The sequence below is a fragment of the Necator americanus genome, chromosome III, assembly GCF_031761385.1.
Source record: "Necator americanus strain Aroian chromosome III, whole genome shotgun sequence".
NCBI lineage: Eukaryota > Metazoa > Nematoda > Chromadorea > Rhabditida > Ancylostomatidae > Necator > Necator americanus.
Window position 1 is genome coordinate 30,802,741 of NC_087373.1, and position 23,275 is coordinate 30,826,015.

Genomic DNA, 23,275 nt, shown 5'->3' on the forward strand with positions numbered 1-23,275 from the left:
GATACGCGAACATACCTCAACGAGGTCACGCTCCAGTCGTTCATATCGACCCAAGCAACGGTCTCACATACTATTCTGAACATAGAAACGCAGAGAACTATACAGTTATATGGAAATATGTAAGGAAGAATGGTGTGGGTTGTTGGAATTACCGAATAAATTAGAAAACAATGTGGTAAAAGTACATATCGTTTTGTGTGGTGTTGTAATAAGAGGATGGGTGCGAGTTTTGTCGAGATATTGCCTTCAGAAAGTCTAGAAATCTTATCGAATGAGCTCTTTTTCTTGCAATAGGTCAGAGATGTAGAATGTCTCTCTGTATCTCTGACCTATTGTCCGGAATTATCTTATCTTAAATTAGGCTACAAAAAAGCTTTGTCTTACAGAATAAATAATGACTTACAGAAATAATAATAATCTTCATTCTCGCGACTTTAAGAAGCTAGTGTTCCCCGTTTTGAAACAAAATCTTCATATACATAATTTTTATCTACTAGGTCTCTCATATTTCACGTGAGAATTTCTCCTGCTTCTGGTAGGTTACAAATACGAGATCAACTCAGTTCACAAAATTCCACTGTATGTGTCTGATTCTCCAAACCAACTTAGTAGCCCGTGAATCATATCTAGCCAATGACGCAGCACATGATTAGCGGTGGACAACCCGAATCAAATGTCTAGATGCCAACGAAGGTGAATCCCTTTAGGATACCCACCACTGCTAATTGCTCCGACGAAGCATGACCGAGACATTCTCGAAATTCCACAAGAGACCTCTTTACGTGATGAGGAGCGAGATAAGGTGGGGAAAGCATGGAGCATTACCTTAAACAATGACTGGATTTCTCCTTTTGCGTCTCATACAATTGGTCTTAGGGGTAATTGATGATGTTGATCACGAACACGCGCACTCAGAGGGCAATATCCTCCAGCAATGATCGATTTCATAAACTTTTTTGCGTGAACATTTGACTGCGGATATTGGTTTGTCGCACATAGTGCCTTCAAACAATTGTCGATATTATTGATGTATTTTTGCTTCATGAACGGTGAAAACAAACAACTATTGTTTTTCCTTCACATACATTGATCGTATTTTTCACATATGCCAGGAAAATTCAGTGCATTCCAAGTTCATTTTGTAGACCTCTAAGATAATCTCTAAACTCTTTTTTTGACAGATATTCGTATTAATATTTAAGGTTTTTCAGCGCACTTGCTTTCCCCCGTTGGTACCCGTGTTTCAAAACAGTTGTCGGCCCCAGATGCTCGCAAAGCCGGCATCTGGTGCTGGTTTTGATGTAAAGTATAAATATAGGGCAATATATTTATATGAAAAAACCATTTCAAAAACTCGAACTCAGATGGAAAAATTGGAAAAATTCGGTAATGTTCGGAGAATTCATACTTCCGTCGGTTCCAACTGTTCTTCTTACGCCAACATTTTACCTGACCAAGATCTAATAACATTTAAAAAGCATTCAGAAGTTTTCTTCCAGCTCTTCTAGATTTCTCCTCCACTCACTCGAATGTCAAATACGATGACTCTATAAATGTAGAGTTGAAAATTTACTGCCCGTTGTTTATTTTGTTTATGTTTTCTAAGAACATTCTTAATTTCTAGAGTGAATTAGGGATAATTTTTGCAGAATTTGTTCAAAGAGACATTTCAACGTTAAAATCAAAGAATTTTCGGGGAAAAAAATAAAAAAAGGAAAAAAAAGACATAGCATGTAAAACTATTAAAATTCTGCGAAAGTGTATGGAAAGAGCGGAGAAAAAGAAAGTAAAAAAATGCAAAACAGCTTATTCCCTAAATTACCAACGGACAGCGGGCACAAATTAGCGGACTGGGTTCAGAGATTCAGGATTTGTAAACGTTGATTTGAACAAAATCGTAGTTTTGAACAAAAAAGTGAAGTGATAGTACATATTCGTTTCGTGGACATTACCACGAACATCACCTGCACAGCTAAATGAGCCTCCCATGTATTTCTGCCAGAATGACACCAATATATTCGAAAAGAAAGAAGGTTTAACGCCACATACTATACTCTGTGAATGTATTCTTACTCTCTATTTGTTTCCAAATAAAATGGTGTCAGTGTGACAAGAAAGAAGCGGAAGGATCGCTTCGGTTCGTGGCGTGAGAAGCCCGGCGATCCTCTGTGTGGGAGACCGGAGTCCGGAGGAGTTTCAAACTTCAAAAATTTGGTCAGATTGAAATCATTCGATGGAAATTTTCATGACCAGCAAAACCGACTACTTCAAATATGGAGATGCTTATAACAATCACAGAAATTGGGTTTAGTTAAAAAAAACAATCTGATTTTCCAGCCGCTTGAAATCTACAACCAAGTGCCACAGCTTGCTAACTTCGACATTGCATCGTGAAAAGAAGATAGGATTCTAAGTTAGTACCCCGTTGGAGACAAACGTTGTTTATATGTTTAATAATTTCGTTTTCTGAAGAAGATTTACCGTGGTTACTGTACCTAGATTCTTCAATTTATTTTTTCAGTTTTCTTGTTGTTTTTATATGTTTTTTTCTAACAGTAAGCCGTATAGAAGTAAGGAGTCAAGCACTTAAGACAACTTTGGCAACAATAACATCCATGTTTTACAAAGCAAATAGGACTTATTTATCTGTTATGCATTCAGTCATGCCATTTTTCGTAATCTATAACTGCGTAAGAGTGACCGATCTGAAACTTGTCCCATACGTTCCACTTGCCAGCTTGCTCTGCGCTTTAAGTACAACGGTATCCCACATATCTCTGCTCCATCCACCGATGACAGAGTTTGAGACCTGGAATTAAGTGGTATTGACTTATAGAACTGGACGAGCACATACCAAACACAACATGCAGCCAGCGCCTAATGTCTTGAAACGATATGATGTGATATGATGTATGAGCAAGCATCGAAAACGAGCATTGATGCTCCGAGCTTGCTTGTGCCAAACACGAAACAGAAGCAATGCTGATAAGCTTCATGCCGCGCCAATTTGTGTCTACGTTGCGAATGTTGATTTGTGGTTGAATTCATTTACACTCGATTATATAGTCGAGTCAAAACGACATGAAGCACAGTGCAGCAGTTGCGCAAGCGGTTGCGCTCGAAGCGGGGGTGGGGGGAGGGTAGTTTAGATAGCGGCTAGAACCGAGGTGGGACCATCGCGAACTGCATCAATAGACGTTGGTGGTCCTCACTCGATCCTAACCGCTAAGCACCACCGCACCGCTTCAACCGTAACCGCCTACGCGACTGCACCGTGCTGCATGTCGTTTCGACTCTACTACACGTTCCAAGTATGCGTGATATGGAAAGAAGAACGAGAAGAAGAAAAGTGTGCATTTGCATTTCTCAGAAGCCCTATGAATACTGATGTAGGATGAAGGAATCTGTAAGCAGCACATAGTCTGCCAACCTGATTTCTTGCCTCACAAATCGCCGTATCGACTCACATTGGCGCCCTTACGCTCGCGACGCTGCCTGTGCGTATTCCCATGTGCTACAGCCCTTATGTAAGTACTATAATAGGACAAGAAACTACGTGAACCGCACACCCACATATCTCAGCGACAAGAGAAAAATTAGATATCGCGCGAATCTTTGTAGGATGGCGTCAACTACCCACATCAACACGCGTAAGAAACGGAACACACTCACGGAAAGGACGATTGTGAATTGCTGGAAGTATACCGGAACCTCAGCAGTATTCTGTGCGCTGTACGCTACTTTCGTAATGATTCCGTTTTCTAATACACAAGAGAAGCCACCGGTATCTGAACTGCTTCATTCAGCGAAAATGTAGCGCAGGGAGAGGAATGAGTGCTTACCTGCAGGGACTTGGGCTCCAACTTTTGAACAATCTATAGGCGTGTAGTACGGAGTTGGTTTGATTTGTTTTCCTATGTCCGATACGAGATTCTCAAGACCCGCTTTCTTCGCCTCTTCTCTGATTACTGCGGTCACCTTGAATCAATGAGCCTCAGTATTGTGAATGACGTTATCGTGAGAATAGTTTCCCACCGCTTTTTTCACATATTGTCGGAGATTTTTAACAGCATCAGCCGAAGTCTTCGATATCGTCGGGTTAGCGTTCTGCACTGCCGCAACGGTTGAGTAAGCAAGCTCAGGAGGGATTGTTGCAAGTCCAACTCCTCGAATCGTGATTTGTCTCTCTGAAATCCTCACTTTTACTGAGTACTAGTTATATTTTTCTTTCTCTGAAATTCTCCTCGTACAAAACTGAGATGTATTACATTGAATAAAGAATCAGTAGTGTACATAGTTTTGCAGAATATCCCATTCATGAATTTTGTGTTTTTGTGAATTTGACTTCACTTTGACCTTCTTTAGACAAAAAGACGATGAAGAAAGACCAGAGTAGCTGAAATAAGAGCTGCGGATTCACACAGCAGATTTTTTTCTCAACAATTTGATATATGAGTCATGATTTTGTTGGGGGGTTTACAACCACGTTTGGTCTGCACGGCTATTACATCTGAACGAATCTAAAGTGTTTGAGGAAATGTTTGGAACGTGATATTAGCGTTTCTTTAATATATTGATCCTACAGCGTTCGTTTCTCTATAGGTGAACACTTGCAAATTTCCCCGAAAATTCGTTCCTTCTTTTGTTTCTGAAATTTTTTTAGGAACGTATAAGAATCATTGGAAATGCAGACCAAAGAGACCTTTAAGAGTCTCATTCCTTCATGCTGAAGCGATCTCGAAATGGTGACAACACTTCCAGTGCACCCTTCAAGGTGTTTGTGTATCTTCAATTTTTCGAAATCTCGAATCAGAATAAATTTGGCGATATTGGAAGTCTAGGTGAAAAGAGACTGCTGGACGTTTTCTGAAAGTTGTCGAACTAACCTTGACCAGGTGGAAGAGTTGAGCACGCAAGAAGAACAACTGGAATCGAGAGAAGGATGAGTTTGCCAAACATTGCTGTGTTGCATCTACAAGCCAACGGGAGGCTCTTTTATATTGACGGGTTTTTTTTACATTCCTTATGGATAAACACCATAATTTTCCGTTATCTCTAATATTTTCTTTTGATATCTTCGCTTACGTTGGGGAACATTAAAACATTTAATGGCTGAGAACCATCTCCAGGACAACGAATCTGTTTAGACAAATTTCTATAAAAATGCTCTTCAGTTTAGAGTTGAAGCAAAAACCTTTATTAAAAAAAAACCTGGCGGACCGTCTGTGGGTTCTCACGTATGACTGACTAATCAGTACTCACATTGAAGATGATAAGAAATATGAAAATGAACTGTTTCACTTTAAAACTTTTCCTTACTTACTACTTACTTATTACTTTAAAAACTTGCTTGAAATAAAAAATTGAGTTGAACTATCTATCTTGTCTGCAAAATCTAACTTTGGGTTTACTTGATTTATTTCGTACAACTTTTATATTTTTCCCTAACTTTTTATGGATTTTCTACTAGTGAAACTCAAATTCATTTCCCAGAGATGCGGCTAAACCGGATAAAACACGCGCTGTAGAGTCTTAAAGCAATTACAGCTAATCTTCAATATAGAATTTTGAGAAATAAAAGTTTTCTCTTCACATTTACTGGAGATTCACGTTCACTTTTCCGTTTTCTCTTCACTACTACTACCAATATTATTCTTGGTGTCCTCAAAATATCTCAGATAATTCGGTAATTTTCTATTTAATCAACGAAATTCCTTGCTCGCTTTGAATTTGGCCTCAATCGAAGCTGTATCTTTTTTTCCCAGTTGTGATCGCCTCGCAACACTGACGGGCACACATTTCCAATTTGTCTACAATGATTCATACGTATAAAGAAGAAACTTTTGCCAACAAACGTTTCCAGACTATTTTGACAACGCAAAGATTTGAATATACATATGGAATGGTTGATTAAAGCAAAAAAATTTATGCTCGCTGGAAAACGCACATACAGAAAAAGACCCGTATAAAAGTGTCACGCTGATATAAGAATATACACAACACGGGAATGCCCGTTAAATTCCTTCTTCTGCCACTCCCATCTATTTTTTCGTTTGTTCTTCTTTCTTCATTTGATCAAGGTTAGTTTGCAGAATGTTTTTTTTTTTTCAGGAAACGGCGGGAAACATTTCTTCTTCTCCATGAAAAGTCATCAACGTCATGTTACAAAAAAAAATCACTATTTCCAGCTAAAATCTGTATTGTTTAGTGAGAAAATTGTAAGAAAAGCACATTCTCTGCGAATGTGCCACGCTATTGATTTATCTTATTTAACGCAACACAACTCAGAAGCACTACAGGAGAGAAGTTTCGAGAAAAATTCTAACACTACCAAAAATACGATTTTCAGAGGAACAAACGACTTTTAGAGGAGAAGTAAAATAATTTCTCTTAAATATGCCCTTCGAAATAGACTAAATTATAAATTATAATTAAACTGACGCGGGCGAGATGAGCGGAATCACCCTCTTCCCCAGAATCTACGACCTCGTATCGGCATTACCCGGCTGAAACCCGTACCACCCCAGATTCGTGGGGTGATGCCTTCAAGTAAATAAGGATAAAGAATAGTGTCTGACGTTAACCAATCCGTTTGGGATACACCGCATTTACTCCAATCCAGAATTGTTTGGGATTTACAAACGCGTAACTGGTCCTTACAATGACTTGTGGAGGGCTAACCGACGTATCAAGGCAGTGTTTTTATCCTCGCAGACTAGTCTGGTACTAATTTATCGATCCCGGAGTTATGAAAGGTTTGGTTGGCACTCCGAACCTCCAATCCATCATGCTGCAGCCGCAAAACCTCTTACCGAGTTACACCGCCCCTTCCCCTTACGTAACTTGGTAAATTACATTAGTTTCTGTTCTAGGGAACCCTTTATGAGGTGAACCTCCCGTCACCACTCTAATGTCCAACTCGATGAAGAATCTCGCCCTGCGGGACTCGGACAGTAATCTGCGAACCTTGGACGTCGTGCATGCTGTTTTTAGTGTAGTGAACACATTACAAACACTTTCGACATGTCAAAGTGATATTCTCCTATTTTGATTTGTACGTCTTCCCTATCTCCCAGAACTCTTCAGGTCATTTTTCTTTCATGTGATTTATTTAGATTATGGGTACATTTGTCTGTTGGACGGTAGTGGTGTACGTTTACATTATTCGTCAATTCTACTGTATTCAAAACAGCACTTCTTTGTATATCTATTATATATTCCGGCTTTCATTTCTAAAGTGGTATTCACTTACTAAATATTCAGAATTAGCTGTCGTCCTGCAAAAGCGACAACTGAAAATATTGACGTACCGAGCAAAGAAACAGAGTTAGATGTCCCTTATGATCTTGATTGTGACGGACGAAAATCATCGTCGGCACTGACGTAGTGACAACGGCAAGTCCAGGTGCGTCTGTTGAAACGAGATGAATCTAGCAAGTCGACCCGATCCTGCACCTTGGTACACATTATTTATTGTTGCTTTGTAATTTACGCATTTAAGCAGTTATTTCGGAATAAATGTTGGTAGGGGGGGGGGGTACTCAGTGGCGCCCTTACTTTCGAAGTAAATAATCAAATTAATCGGGGCCCTAAGGCCTAGGCATTAGTCTTGGAGGATATACGACATGTAAACTAAAGTTACTAAGAGAAGGAAGTAAGTTAGAGCCTCGGGAAAGAACTGCGCTGCTGAGTGCCCGACCCCTCCCCCTCCCCCCAACTACATTTTTTCTGTTATTTCGAGATGGCTTCTCACTTCTTTTCTAAAAGACTCAAGCAGGAATGATTTGCTTTAAATAACTCAACTATTTTGTCATGCAGACAATTGGGCTCATTTAGATGAATATTTCACGGCGCTGCCTATTCAAGTTAGGATCATGCTATATCACGCGCTGCAACAAGAAAGTCCCATATCCGGGTGATCTTCCTATTGTTCCAGTTAAGCACGACAACAGCAGCGTAAGTAACGTTTTGGGATGTGCTTATTAGCGATCGACGATTACACAAACTGATGTGGTAACCTAGCTACGGAGTAGTTATTTGCTAGAGTATCTGTCTCTTATTTGTTTTAAAGTTCTATTTTCTAAACATTAACATTCACAAATTTGGGGCTGAGAAAGACGGACTCAGAGATTTTTGAGCTTCATAGTTAGATCCGTTGGACCTCAGCATAGAACTCATTGAAACATTGAGCCCGATCATGTTTGTCCCTCCTGTCCTGAGCAACAGGAGCCTGCTTTCCGTCCTTTCAGTAATTGGGCCGCAAGCAAGACTTTGAATTTTCGATTTCCGTACTGTGCGAAAAGGTAGAGACAAAGTGTCAAAAATGTTTTGATGTTGAGACCTCTGAACGGATAGTTAGTCCTGGGGATGCAGATCACGAGTCTGACAGGAATCACACTCAAAACCTTCACCTCCTGTGTTTTCTTTCTACCAACGATGTAAGCTTGTTTCTGATTGATGAAACGCAAGCAATCCGCAACGCGCTCGCTATTATGCGTCATCTTGTACTGCTTTTTTGAGTCATATTAGTTAAATCAAAGATGTTAAAGGCAGCATTCCACGAATCTAACGTGGTGAGGGAATCCGTGAGAAAAGCTAGGGATGGAGCTATAGATTGCGGGATCCGGGGTGGTTCTGCTCATCTCTTTCTTATGTTCGTAAACAACAGCGTTGGTAGTTTAGTTTCCTTAGTTCTTACGGGGTACGTTAGAATGCTCCTCTGTGTACACGTTTCGGTCCACTCATCAGCTCATTCACTTGTTTCAATTGAATAGGCTGGTGAAGAGGGCACATCAATCTTCGAACTCTCGCTCATAGACGTGGTGCGTGCACAAGGGTGTCACTTTGCGACTAAAGTTGTAGTAAAGAACGTCTTCCACGGTCTTTTTTTTAAATTAGCGAAACCATCCTGGATCTCGGAATCTAAAACCCCGTCTCCAGCTCCTCCGGTGGATTCCCTCACCACGTCAGATTCGTGGTATGGTGCCTCTAAACTTTAAAAACAAAAAACAAAAAAAAAAACAAGCGAGAAGACGTCAGCACCAGCCGCATTACTTCGAGCTCGAGCGCTTACGCATCTGCATCTCCAAGTAGTTCTGAGCAGATTATAGACAAGCTAGCACTAAAGCGAAGTGATGATCTTCTTATTATTACCCTGGCAGTGACAACCTCATTTCAATTTTTGGGAAATGTTTAGTTTTCTGCAATTCTAATGCTCAGCCGATAAGATCAACCGATTCAGTCATGTTGAATTATTATCTGTTTTCATACATTTGTTGTGTTTTGCCTATATTATTTTTTACCTTAAATCATTTAGGTAGAGGAGCCGCGATCGGAGCAAGTTCCAACTTTTTCTCAGGAGTTAGTATCTCATTTAGAATCTCTTTCACTTGTTCGATTCGACAATGAGCAAGCTGTTGTCCACTTGCGCTCTGCAGTGAAATCCGCAATGTCTTTGCAGGAAGTTGAAACTACTGTAAGTATTTTCGTTTACTTATATAGTTCCAGATTCATCTTCAAAATGATGGGTGCAAATATAAAGTTCAACCATTTCCTCCGTTTGCTTAGCTTATGAAATGAGCAGTGTTCGGGTTCATAACTTTTAAGATCTGCAACTTTGCTTTTCTCTAAATATTAGGTGAAATAAAAAAGTTTTGAGCGTATTTGTTAGATGTCTTTCGTAAGCCATATCTGACGAGGTAAAAATTACATCGTCAGAGTCGTGGTGTACCGCGATTTCAAGGTGACATTACGATAACAGGAACTCAAAAAGATCGCGGTCCAATCGCGGTCAACCGGCCCAAACGATCGCCCAAGCCCGGATAGGCGGCCAAAGAGGTTTTGTTGTGTGTTGTGAGAATCATTCGCTATGAGCTCCTTCCATCGGGCCAAACACACAACTCGAGCCTCTATTATCAGCTGATCAGATTGAAGCTTAGGATCGGGAAAAAAACTTAAAAATTTGTTTTTTCTCCTTACTTTTCCCCCCCCCTGGGGCCACTTGTTTTTCAAACTACGTTCAGAATTGGCTAATAGGAAAGCTGTTGTGTTCCATCAGGATAACACCAGGCCGCACAGATCCTTAACGACGCATCAGAAGCACCGAAAGCTTGGTAGAGTAGTTGTACCGCACCCGCCATGTCGTCTGGCACCATGCGATTTTCGCCTTTTCAGGCATTTGCGAAATTTTCTTGATGGTACAAAACTGGCCTCAAGAGAAGCTTGAGAAATGAGGAGGTGATCAGGTTTTTTAAATGAGGACTTCTTCAGTTGCAGAGTTATGAAATTACCATCAAAATGGACAAAAGTTATCGAGCAAAACGGCGCATATTTGATTTCAATCAGAATCCTAATTATGTCAACTTCATCATCGAAATAAAGCGAAAAAACGCTCAGAACTTTTTACTTCACCTGATATTTTGTATTGTGTTGAGAAAATAAAAACAGAAACAGCCTCATGTAGTCAAGGCAATGCAATCTGGAGCTCGGCGTAGTTGTAAGCTTTCGAAACGGCGCTGAGGAATGGAACAGTTGGGAACGAGGTGGGACCATCGCTAACTTTACTCGCCCTGCAGCGACACCCTCTGAGTGAAGGTTGCTATGTCGATCCCAACCACTTGTTTCACTGCGCCGCTTGCGCAACTTCACCGAGCTTCAGGTCGTCTTTCCTCGACTGTATCCTTCGCATATTTTGAGATCTGCATCGTTGTAGTAGTAGCGTGCATAGCGGGTTTTAAATCATATTGTAAGGGTGAAAAGTATTCTTCATGATGGATCTATAATTTTTATCTTTAAATCAAGCAAGAGATAGTTTTATTGTTCCTTGACACCGTACCGTCACAGCTGCTCTTTTTATATTCTGATCTGGGCAGGAGATTCATACCGATTTGGATTTTTCTAGCGTTGCTCTGATTGATGATGGTGCTAGATCTGTCTTGGTTGTGTTGTCTCTCAAGAATTTCTTGAGACAAAGTAGCAAAAGCTCACGTGTTTATAAATAATGTATTATTTATAGCATGGTGTTGGAATTAGATGACTCCCGATGTTATTATCGCTCACCCTGAAAAGAAATTTAATATGTGTAGAAACGTACCTTCATACCGTTGTTTACTCTTCGGGTAGATTTGTAATCATTAAGGATATCGATCCAATGTACACTGTTTGGGAGGATCAGCAATGCCCATTACGTGAGGATGAAGTTGAGAAGCCGTTCAGTTTGAGCCAGGTTTGGTTCTGTTTCTTATATTCGTGTACTGCTCTTTTAAATTTAAACTTTTTATAAATCTTTCCATAAAAAGGTTTGCTCTCATGCTGTCTTTATGCGGAAATATGCGTGTACTGCTTGTTTATACATCCTTTCAAGATTTGTTTTTATACGAATGTTCTTGGTGATCTATAGATTACGAATCTGATAAAATTGGCAAAGTACTGCATGATTAGTAACCTTGGCGACCGCCCTCTCACTGTATAGAAATGCGTTTTATAGGTGTTGTCGAATGCAAATCCCGTCCAAGATAACTATTTCACGGCACCTCCTGGAAACGTACCTTTGGAAGAAGCAGCACCTCTCGATCATGCACTTATCAGTCAGTGGGATCGACTCGGCATTGAAGTTGCTCCGGTACCGAAAAAACAAAAGCGTGAATCTGATCAGGAAAACGGTACATAACGTCGGATCTTGTCAACCTATTCTTGTATATTGACGTGGTTGGTTGAATAAAAATGAACCAGGAAATAATGTTGTTAATTGACATGAAAACGAAATGAAAAGAAGATGGGTGAATTCACTTGGATTTTGGGTCTCATCTTGTTCTGTGTTCTTTTCGCTTCCAGTCTTTCTGACCGATTTCTACATCGTTACGTCAAAATACTATTGTGAACGCAACACAACTACACGTCTACAAAAGTGGATGGTCTCGGTAGCAGAAGATCTGTCTCTGTACTGCTCTACTGTGGCAAAGAAGAAATGGTGTTGAAGTATTAGGTTGTAGCACAAGTTCCTTCTGATGTGTTTGATGAACTCACATTTTGACACATGTTCATGCTAGGATGTTTCGCAAATATCACTTCGACCAGATCCATCTTCAGGAAGCAATCTCCATAACACCGAAAACACCGAAATATAATGAAGCATGTGACCCCTTACAAGACCTATACGAAGTGGTTCGCCACATCCAAGAATGGTGACTATTCCTTGGATGATTCTGAGCGGTCGACTCGGCTACTGGAGGAGGACATCGACGAGTTACGCTACGCTGTGAAGGCGTACACGTATACCGGCATCAGGAAGTTAGCCACCACTATTTCGCTTTCCACTATTTCAGTATTGCACGTGACTGCGAAGACTGTCAACATCCAGAAACTCAGTTGATGCGTAATCTACGAGCGTTCGAACTTGCAAGAAAGAAGAGCGTATTCATTTGTCTATCCAAAGGAAGCTTTCTGAAGATCACAACACAGGAAAAGGGAAGTTGGTCATTTGAGATAACGGTTTGAAGAAACTCTAGTTAGATCGATGAGTGATGATCCCGAATCCCGGCCTCCACCCTACAAAGATGCATCTCGTGTTGGTGGTCCGTGAATATGATGGAGTACTGGGTGCTCTTTTCCGGAGGACAAACAACTATCACCCAAACTCAAGTTTCCCAAACGCGAAAGTCGAAGACTCACGTCGATCGTGCAGCTCGAATGCGGTTTACGCTACGTCAACGCTGGACCACACACGGCAAACGTGACCCATGCCGAACTTGAGAACCGTGTTTGTCTAGTAATCCTCAGTGCTTACAGACCAGACATGGCTCTTTATCATTACTGGCTCCCCAGCCACCTTCACCGATGGAGAGAAGATTGAGGAAGGTATTCGGTCACTTCTTTAGGTCCCAGCTCGGTCGTTCTGGGAGAAGGAAATGAACAAGTTGGCGGATCGTTGCTGAATGGAGATGATGACTTCGACATCCAGGCCTGTTAATTTTTGAAATGTGGCGCAATGGAGTAACACTCAAAAAAAACTTGGAATGGACTTATTCGACAACTTGACAGTTCACTCCAAAAGTATGGAAAGTAATGCTAGGATTTTCCGGAACATTTACTTAATTTTTAGTTGATTGGATGGTTTTTGTTACTTCATGAATCAAGACAAAGAATGAATATCTATTTATTGGATGATTGTTCCTTCTTAGGATAGAATTTCCAGTTGGAAACATTATTATGAAGAAGAAGAAATGAGAAATAGACTTTTGGGTTTAAAAAATAGATGGTGAACTAGGGAGTTTTGAAGGGCGCGGATTTTTCTATATTAGAGTTGTCTTCGGTGTCGAAGACAGCCTCAGACAGCCGTGCCTGCTCCAGTTTTGCTTCTTTTTCTCTTTTTGCTCGTTCTTCGTCTGTCTCTTTGAGCACGATATGACTTTGCTCACTTAGTCGATCAACCATCTCTGAAATGAGCTTGTTTCGTTTCATGCGAGAGTATACGGATTTAGAATGGGACATTGTTCACCTGTTTCTACGTTTATCCACTGGAAGTACATTGCTTTCTTTTTCCTCTCGAGCTCTTCTTGCGTGAGATTATCGTAGAACAGCAGTGGGAACATTCCACAAAGAGATCCGAGCAGAAGTCCTATGGTCTGCAAATAATTGAATTAAGGAATTAAGAATTGATTGATCAGAGATGAGTCTCTGATTAGCGCGAAAGCCATGCGCAAATCCAAGAAAAAACATTCATTGAATAACAATTTCGCAACTGCCATCGGACGTGTTGAAGCGAATGTGTCCACACGTCGGTGAAGGTAGGGACCGGTGATCCGAGAAGCCTACTGGAGTGGTCAAACTGCATCATCGTGCGGCGGATGCGTCACGTCAGTGTGGTTGAAGGCGCTTGTTGCTGACTATAACCTTTCCCTACCCACCTATCCACCAGGTGGAGCTTGTATAACCGGGTAAAATGTAATTGGGAGGGGGCACTCAGTGGCGCCCTTATTTCTGGAGGTAAATAACTAAACCACTTGGGGTCCTTGTCTAAGCATTAGTCTTAGAGAATTTATGACATGTAAGCTAAAGTTAATAAGAGAAAAATGTAATAAAGAGCGCTCAGAAATAAGTGCGCCACAGAGTGGCCCCAACTACACTTTTCTCCGTGTAACCCAGTCCCTTTGGTCACAGAAACTTGAATTCGAAAAAAAAAATAGACAACAGGATGAGTGTGATAAAAAAAGTAGTCACAGCAAAAGAGTAACGTAAATATGAATAGTGGAAATAGAGGTGAAGTCTCGTAGACGTTTTTTTTAAAGTGACCTTATTCTTGAAGAGGAATCGAATAGTTGATGTAAATGAATAGGTACGAATGATGAGGAAACGTAGGCCAAATTTATAGGATGCATATGTTGCATGTTTTTTTTTATCACACTCATTCTATCGTATGCTTTTTTTCGGGGGCGGTAGTGTAGCAGTTAGAGGTTCCGCTTCCTGCACGATCGATCGGAGGTTCGAATCCGCCCTAGTGCTCACCAAGCCTTTCATCTCTCCGAGGCCGATAAATTGGAATCAGACTTGTCTGGGAGGATAAAAACACTGACTTGACACATCGGCTAGCCACCGCAAGTCATTGTATAGGCCAGTTACACGTTCGTGAACCTCAAACGATTCTGAATTGAAGTGGGGCGCATCCCAAGCGGATTGATCAACGCCAGACACTTTACACACACTTTATGTTCCAAAACGACGAAAAAAGTAGTGCACTACGTTTTGCTCAACATCGAACATGGTCTCCGGTAAGATGTGCTGACATTGCTCTTAACTCACCTTTGCAAAATTTGTTATTATTCCCATATCCTTGTTATGCATTTGTTCAGCAGACAATACAGGGAACCTTAAGATCAAATCGTTTGTTAGACTGGAATATTAAGAAATTCTAGTATGAATTCATCTTACTTCAGTCCAAACTTCCCAATGAGATGTCCGAAATGGATTTGAGTTTGGAGTAACACGACGTTTGTTACCACATTACCAAGTGCAGCAGCACCCATAATCGACAAACCATAAACACCAGCGAAGGTGCTGAAATATAAGCATCGAGAAAATTATTGATCAATGGAATTATATTCTAAGTCTTAAGAGCAACATTTTCCTAAGCTAACACAATTGGATTAAAAGAGCCTGAACTAGGTTGTTATACTGCAATTGTACTGGAAGGTGTGAAACCGTCGTCGAGCTCCACAGCCTGAATGGATCTAGTGAGGATCCACACGCAGCCGTTTACTGTTTTTTAAAATTGTATCACATGTAATGTACTGCTTTGGCCAGGTAATGACTTCAGTATGGTTATTCATGAGATTTTCTTTGATGATAACACTATCAAACTCAAATGCCATTGCCTAAGAATTCTCATGGCAATCCTCTCGGATCACTTAAAGGCAGCATACTACGAATCTGAGGTGGTGCGGATTTCAGGTGGAGTATCCGTATACGGGGTCGTAGATTATGGAGACCGGGGTGGTTACGCTCAACCGCTGCGCAATTGCGCCGTGGTTCCTGTCGTTTTGACTGTAGTGATACCCTCTCAAACTTCGCCTTCAGGCAGGCACCAGCTGTTTGTGTCACAATGATGCATTCACAATCATCTGCGGTTCCATGAAAATCCTCCATCTTTACATGATCACCTACACAATAAATTAAACCGTTTTGGTACACCTTTTTTTCCTTGGAACCACATCACCTAAATATGTGTGTACCACACATATTTTTCAGCTGTTTATGCACTTTCTCAGAGCAAACCTACAAAGATAAAAGGTTTTTAAACTTCATTAGCAAAAGTTACCTGTTGATACTTTGTCCGGAGAACACTAGGAGTGATGTATCTAGCACACCAAGCACGAAATTAGGAACGAGCGACACATACCTGCAATGGGCGATTTGTCGACAGTTACTAAGCAATGAAAAGTAATCCCAAACACTGTCCCGGACCAATGAATGCGTTACATTCTCTCTAGCGTGCCACACAATCTTGATATAATATTTCATATGCTACATGGGAGAAAATGTAGTTGGGATGGGCGAGGGGGGCGGAAGCAGCATATATCCTCTAAGGCTAATGCTTAAGGCCTCGGACCCCAACTGACTTAGTTATTTACTTCCAGAAATAAGGGTGTAGTTAAGTCCCCCCCCCCTTTTTTTTGATTAACATTGCTGGATTCTAACTTTCTGCATCCTCAAAATCTCGAAATCGTCACAACCTCATTCGCATCATTTTCCTCCATTTGAAAGGTAAGAGAAAATGATGAAAAGTGTGTGAATCAGTCTTGCGTTTTAGGCCTTTTTTGTTCCGACAAACTCGATCGGATTACTTTTTATTCGATTCTCATCCAAAGTTGACAATTCAGAGAAAAATCGCTGCGATGAGTTTGAAAAATCTCAGCCGGTCACATTTTCACACGGTCACATAATTCGGTTCGAAGGATGAATTCAAGGATGAAATTGGTTCAAATTCTATGTGGTTTCTTCCCAATACAATCAATCACAAGTAACTCGTCTTGAAATATTTTTTAAAAGACAGCATACCACGGATCTGAGGTGCTGCGGATTTCAGGTGGAGTATTTGTACACGGGATAGATTAAGGAAAAGAGGTAATTCCGTCCAGTTCTTCCTGATTGCCGTAAAAAATGGCCCAGAAGATGCGCGCGTGCGCAAGGCTGGCGCGCTCCAATCGAACTCCTTGTGGGAAATACTGCGCCGAAGCGCTCGAAGCCCCTATCTTCCGGGCCGTTTTCTACGGCAATTAGGAAGAAATGGACGGAATCATCCTCCTCAATAATCTACGATCCCGTATACGAATACTCCACCGGAAATCCGTACTACTCCAGACTCGTGGGATGATGCCTTTAATAAGAGCAAATTCTGCGTTCTCCGTTTTTCAAACCTAACCATCGTCCAATCAGATAAATGTTCTTGCCTAACAGGTTGTTGCTATGTTATTTCTGTTCTTCACGGACTTTCGACGTTTCGGTATTTCCGCAAAAAAAAACCGCCTTAACAGCCTTGTCCATAAATTATCTTTGGTGAGCTCCATTTTATATTGGTAGAGGGTGGGAATTTTGGTAGTTCACAAATCATAGAAAGTAGAACCATTCTTAGATCTCTGGCGCAGATTCACAGGTTGAAAATTCAGGTTGCAAAAGAAACCTGAGTACTATAGTAGGACCTGAGAAGCCTCATGATAACAAATTGAAGTTATAGTGCACTGGTATTGGAGCTTGTCGAACATCCGATTTTCTTAGTTGCAATCGGTCGAAGTAGTAAAAATCTTCCTATCATTTTCATTGAGGGTGGGTGTAGCGCAATCGGTAAGTGGTCCGGCGGTGACTGCACGATCGATCGAAGGTTCGAATCCGTGCTAGTGCTCACCAAGGCTTTCATCCCTCCCGGTTTGATAAATTGGTACCAGACTTGTCTGGCAGGATGACAACACTGACTTTACACATCCCAGAAGCACCCGGAAGCCAGTCACACGTTCGTAAACCTCAAAAGATTCTGAATTGAAGTGAACGCGGTGGCGCGTCCCAAGCGGATTGATTGACGCCAGACCCTCTACACAATATCCTTGCTGAGGTTAAGATATTTATTCAAGAACTCACCAGATCTTAACCATGTCGTCAGGATGAATCTCAGCATTTCCTAGTCTTTTATGTTCCAAATATTGGTCGGCCACTGAAATCCAACATTACTTAAGCGCAGTTACCTGTATTCAACTGGTTACTTACTCTTTTTTCGAAGCGCATCGAAGACCAGTTTTCTTTCACCTGCTGCGAGCAGTTCCGCAACGTGTTTAGCATCCTTCGCGTCTCTTATGCCGAAAGGAAGATCAGGACCGAAAAGTTTGCGATTTCTGAAAAAACCGCTACTCACTAATGCGAGGAGCAAGCACAGCTGGAATTTTGGTTGAAAAAGATTTCGGACAAGACAAAAAGATGGTTCTTGTTTGTGGATGTTGCTTGATGTCATTCATTGGGTTGAAACATAAGAAATGAGTAGATCCTGAGGATCTGCCAGCAAACTACATTGGCCTCGGGATCCTTTTGTGGAGACAGTTGATACAGAATGTTCGTACAGAAAAGACGTTTCGTCTCACAAAGGCAAGCCATTCAATTTCTCCACCGATATTCACGCTTTCACATGATTCTCAACTTGATCGGGAACAAACCTACGCACAAAAAAGTGGACCTACGAAAGAAGCTAGAAGAGATTGAGACCGTTTTCTTGAAACCACTTTGGTACCAGGGGTTCTTTGGATAAGAATCTTGGGTGATTCAAAGAAAATGGGTAATTTTATCCATTTTAATACGAAGTCGTAGATGTAGGAAGAATTTGGCAGAGTGGAAGGCTACAAGTGAGTCCAGAGACTGCAAATGTCGGTTACTGACAACCATCCTGGCTTGGACCATCACAGCTTGAACTCCGCATCAAAAAACGCAGTCTCCCAACCTCGTGTGTCAGGTGTAGATGTTGGTTGCATTGATTTCTGAATATTCCCTCTGCTTTGGACTTAAATAACGGTTCAATTTCACTTCGAGGCAGTAAGCTCCATGGCTTCCGTAAAATCGTAGGAAGCCTCAAATGTCTGAACTGAGAACAAAAGAGGAAAAATGAAGGAAAATCCCGAACACGCTAGATTTAGAATTTTTTCTTTGATTTTATTCCTTTCTTTGTTGTATAGAAGCCACGTAAGGGAAATTTGATGGTGACACATAGTTCCGTTCATTTGTTTTTTCTCTTCCCTTTGTCGATACTCACCCATTTTACACTTTTTGGAAGCCTTACACATGCGCAATGTAGCGGCTTTTGCAAGCTACGTTTGCGTCTGCGCTGAGTAGAAGATCAAAAATCTAAGAAACGAGAATATGTTGTGACAGCATGTGAATTCCGCGGATTTCCACGGATCACTATAGGGATCGTATCTGGTCAGTCGCGAGGCTACATTCCCGGGTGACGGATAAAGGGCTAACAGACCAAAAGTAACAGGAAAGACTCTCCTGCCTTCGGAGGAAAGCTTGGTGCGGTAGCACCAGGACGGGTGGGTTTGCGGGAGTCATCTAGGCTGTCGAGACGAAAAAGGACTGGGATGACAACCTGTACATTCATCTCACGTGCTTTTGCGCTGGGATCCGCAGCTGAAGACCTGGTGATGCAAACCAAGAAAATCAAGTACGAGTTACCGTGACGAGAACGGAAGTACACCGCCGACGAATGAATGGCTTGTATGAATTTGGAGAAGAGCGGTTCCTTAGAACATGCGACAATGGAGGAACTGGTGGATGTTGCAGTACCTCAGTGTTCAAACCCTTAACTCGTAGCCGCGTCCTCTTTTCTTTCTCGACAAAATTTCGACGGGAAATAACGTCGCACATGTAGTTTTTTTGGCTCTTGCCTTTCAAGACTGAATTGTGTTTAGTTAACAGTTTTTTTTTTTAGTTTTTTAAGGCTAACAAAATCGTTATTTTATGATTTTTTCATTTTATTTTTGTTTTTTTCTTTCAAAATGTTTTTGTGTTCATAATGTTATATATTATTATTGTACAGTTTTTGAAATCTCGTTCATGGACCAAATCAAAGAAGCAGAGCTGTTTTCTAAGAAAAAGAAAATTTACTAATTCTGGAAAATAGTACCACCTTTATTCACGGAGAATTATTTCATTAAAGGCAGCATACCGCGAATCTGGGTGGTACGGACTTCAGGTGGAGTACCCGTTTACGGGGTCGTAGATTATGGAGACCGGGGTGGTTCCGCTCATCTCTCCCTGAATCACTGCAAGCGAATGCAAGCGAAATTGGACGAATCGCGGGGCGTAGGCGGCGCAAAGGGTGGAGCGTTGAAGTAAATGGCGTCGTGCAAAACAACATTCAGGGGCCGGCTGCTTGAGGATTCAGGGGGGGAGGGAACCATCCGGTCCTAATCTCGACCCGTTACGGATCTCCATCTGAAATCCGCGCCACCCAGTTTTTTAATTTGTTTCTCAAACGTATTGTCAGCCTGATGTGTTACGTATCGGCTGCTCCTTTTGGACGACGATCTGGTGCTTGTATACTTACGTTAGTTTGGTCTGTTGGTTGAAACAATCATGTTCTTGGGATCACATAGAACAGAGAGGCCTTATTTAATCTTTCACAAGCGTCGCCTTCTCCGGTTCCTTCGCAGTTATTAACTGAGCCTTTTTCTCAAGAGGACAACATTTGAATCATTTAAGGTGGGTATTATTTAAAGTAGTGGAATTTAAGGAATCTCTCAGATGGTTTGAAATAGTTGGGAAAGATTAGGAAAGGCAAGAAAAAAAAAACTTGAAAGCACAAAAATTTTATTGCATTAATGCTACATACGCAATCTTCGCTTCATCCTCGTCTACAGGACCAACATCGTTTAATGATCGCGAAGGAACAAACCATATTCTTTGCAAATGGTGGAGTTTTGGAAGATTTCTTCTTAAATCGATTTTTTAGTGACTGCCAGTTACTGTAGCAAATACAGTCGTAAAATTACACATCACGAACAAACCTTATAATTTTTGAATACATCTGATCAAAAGTTCATGAGAAGGGTGTGTACCACTCACACAAATAACATAATAGAAAATGGAGAACACCACTGTTTTCGTTTGTTTTGCAATCATGTGATATGATCCATCGTAGTTCTTTTCATTGATAAAAACACTTGGATGAAAACCCATTTATTATTACGAGAAATAATTGGATCAAAACCTAGTTTATTTATTCAGACAATCAACTTCTATCTCAGATTTTAAAGAAGTTTTTAAAGGACTGATTCAAATGCATAGTAGGGAAAACCGAGGCCGAAAACTTTTGGTTTCGCGCACTAATCTGGGAAGTTTGGTTAGAAAAAAATTAGGATGATGCCGTAGAAGGTTTTGTTCGTCTTACATATTTCTGTTCAGTTCAACATTTCAGTTCAACACACATAGTTCCGCATTTTCTTCCTACAGCGCCCGATAATACTTTTTCATTTTACTCTTTCATTTCTTTTCTCTCTTGATTTTCTTTTACTAATGTGTTGTTGGAAGTTGTTTTCTGAAAGCTCAGCCGTGACTCCGTTTTTTTGTTTTAATTGCAGCCGATATTTTGAAACCGGTAAGAATGGGAAATATCATCTTCTGGAAAAAATGGATGGATTTCAAATATATCGAGTAGATGGAGCTATTTTAATGTTTTTAGAGCGTCTTTCTGGAGCGAAAATGTCCCTTAAGTATTTTTCTGCTCAAATATATTAATCTTCAACACTACCTTCGAAGATACGTTGTTCACGTCAGAGCTTTCAAGAATCTCCAGAAAATCTCTGGAACACTTTTTTCTGTGAACTCTCCTGTGTTTACCAACTAATTAAAAGCATCACCCCACGAATCTGGGGTGGTGCGGGTTTCAGGTGGGTTATGCCTATGCAGGGGAGGGTGGTTCCGTCCATCTCTTCCTGATTGCCGTAAAAAATGGCCTGGAAGATGTGGCTTTGAGCGTTCCGGTGCGCTATTTTCTACCAGTTGTATTGGAGCGCGCAAGGATTGTCCACGCGTCGCATCTTATGGGCCTTTTTTTACGGCAACTAGGAAGAAATGGACGGAATCACCCTCCCCCCAAAATCTACGACCCCGTATAGGCATAACCCACCTGAAACCTGCAGCAGCCCAGATTCGTGGGGTGATCCCTTTAATGCACTTATTTATTATCCACACTATTCTGTTTATGGTTTGATAAATCAATATTCGCTAAGGTGGAGATAAAGCGAGCAGTAGTTCAAAACTGTTCTTTTTTTCTGAACTCATTTAAGCTTCCAGTTCACACACGGAGACCTTGGGAAAGCATCAAACAGGGAGGATTCTTATCAATATTGGGTAACTGCTGCTTTTAATTTCAAAGAAAAGAAATTACTAGAAATGACTCAGTAACACACACGATGGTATGACAAGGAGAAAAAAGTGCTTGCAACAAGTTAGCATTAACATATTTATCCATAAATCATAGTTGGACAAAAAACCCGTCACTGTGAGATCGAAAATGTTATATAAAACAAGTCTTTAGTTAATCATTAGTAGTGATATAGCGAAATCTGGAATAAGATATTGTATTTCCTTGTAGGAATCACAGTATGGCTTCAATAAGAAATGATCGAGAACGGCACGACGTCACATGTATAGAAAATTCGAAAACTGTACAATTTCACAACAGTGGGAAACATTCGTTCACAGAAGCTAAGCAACGGAGCGTCAAATTGCAAAGATTCATGAGAATGACAATTTCGGTGAAGAATTCCATAGTGACTTCAACTAGCGATTAGAAAATAGAGTAGAATTCTTTCAGCAATACCAGATCTTAGCAGAATTATCCTTTGAAAAATTGAGGATACAAACATGTACGTTTTTGCCGTACTGTGCTAAACACATATTAAAGGCATCGCCGCACGAATTTGGGGTGGTACGGGTTTCAGCCTATACAGGGACGTAGAATGTGTGGAAGAGGGTGTTTCCACTCATCTCCTCCTGCATCACTGCAAACAGACGACTTTGGAATGCGGTTCTTTACGACCTCGTCTATGGCAACGCGCCACCATTGCGCCCCGCCTCGCCTGCGATTCGTCCGAATGGGTTTTCGACGAATCGCAGGCGGGTAGGCGCAAGGACTGGAATAGAGGACGTCGTAAGAAACAGCGTTCCGGGGTCGTCCGTTTACACTAATACAGGGGAAGATGAACGGAATCACCCTCTTCCCTACAACCCCGTAAAATCATTAACCCCGACCTCGTATAATCATTACCCGGCTGAAACCCGTACCACTCCAGATTCGTGGGGCGATGCCTTTAACTGAGTCGAAAGCGGCGAAAAGAAATCGTATTGAATGGTGACTATCTCCGCATCAAATATGCTAACACATATGACATATGACACACATACAGAGTAGTCGGTGATTACGTTATGTTCTTGTTCTACAGGGCGAGCGCGATGGCGCGACGCTTCGACAAGGTAGAAAGAAGCGTATGACAAGAGAAGTGGACAGAAATTACGACAAACGCGCTGCGCTCAGCCAGTAGAACATATCCGGTGCAGATTGTAGCCGAAAATCTGTCTTGGTACATATCGCTATATTTAGATGAACAAAAAGAGTCACAGTAACCTGGTTCAGATGTGAACGGAGCACGCAGATGAACGACCATCCTTTTGGATCTTTGTAGAGAAGATTGATGTAGTTTTCTTGCGATAAAACACTTCTTCTACTTATTGACGAATTTCT

At 41.2% G+C, this 23,275-nt stretch overlaps 3 protein-coding genes across 5 annotated transcripts; 1 reads left to right on the top strand and 2 right to left on the bottom strand.

The window, feature by feature from the left end:
• Positions 1-2,680: 2,680 nt before the first annotated feature.
• On the bottom strand, positions 2,681-4,959 carry RB195_011510 (uncharacterized protein; the record flags this gene model as incomplete). Its single annotated transcript, XM_013448178.2, has 5 exons — positions 2,681-2,809; positions 3,673-3,788; positions 3,843-3,978; positions 4,036-4,187; positions 4,887-4,959. The coding sequence occupies 5 exons, from the start codon at positions 4,957-4,959 to the stop codon at positions 2,681-2,683; spliced, it is 606 nt and encodes a 201-aa protein (XP_013303632.1).
• Positions 4,960-6,922: 1,963 nt separating this feature from the next.
• RB195_011511 (uncharacterized protein) lies at positions 6,923-12,967 on the top strand (the record flags this gene model as incomplete). 3 transcript variants are annotated; one of them, XM_064192957.1, is made up of 12 exons in its annotated part: positions 6,923-6,953; positions 7,033-7,086; positions 7,264-7,326; positions 7,401-7,405; positions 7,837-7,956; positions 9,317-9,475; positions 11,138-11,224; positions 11,486-11,660; positions 11,833-11,968; positions 12,048-12,182; positions 12,324-12,469; positions 12,876-12,967. In XM_064192957.1, the coding sequence occupies 12 exons, from the start codon at positions 6,923-6,925 to the stop codon at positions 12,965-12,967; spliced, it is 1,203 nt and encodes a 400-aa protein (XP_064050539.1). The 3 variants fall into 3 exon arrangements, with proteins under 3 accessions (XP_064050539.1, XP_013294041.2, XP_064050540.1); XM_013438587.2 differs by lacking the exons at positions 6,923-6,953; positions 7,033-7,086; positions 7,264-7,326; ... (3 more) ...; positions 12,324-12,469; positions 12,876-12,967 and having other exon boundaries at positions 11,486-11,668; XM_064192956.1 differs by lacking the exons at positions 6,923-6,953; positions 7,033-7,086; positions 7,264-7,326; ... (4 more) ...; positions 11,486-11,660; positions 11,833-11,968 and having other exon boundaries at positions 12,125-12,270.
• A 293-nt stretch (positions 12,968-13,260) lies between these two features.
• On the bottom strand, positions 13,261-20,557 carry RB195_011512 (uncharacterized protein; the record flags this gene model as incomplete). Its single annotated transcript, XM_064192958.1, has 9 exons — positions 13,261-13,433; positions 13,496-13,622; positions 14,797-14,863; positions 14,926-15,051; positions 15,812-15,892; positions 17,626-17,698; positions 17,752-17,876; positions 20,363-20,464; positions 20,538-20,557. The coding sequence occupies 9 exons, from the start codon at positions 20,555-20,557 to the stop codon at positions 13,261-13,263; spliced, it is 894 nt and encodes a 297-aa protein (XP_064050541.1).
• Between the last annotated feature and the right edge of the window lie 2,718 nt (positions 20,558-23,275).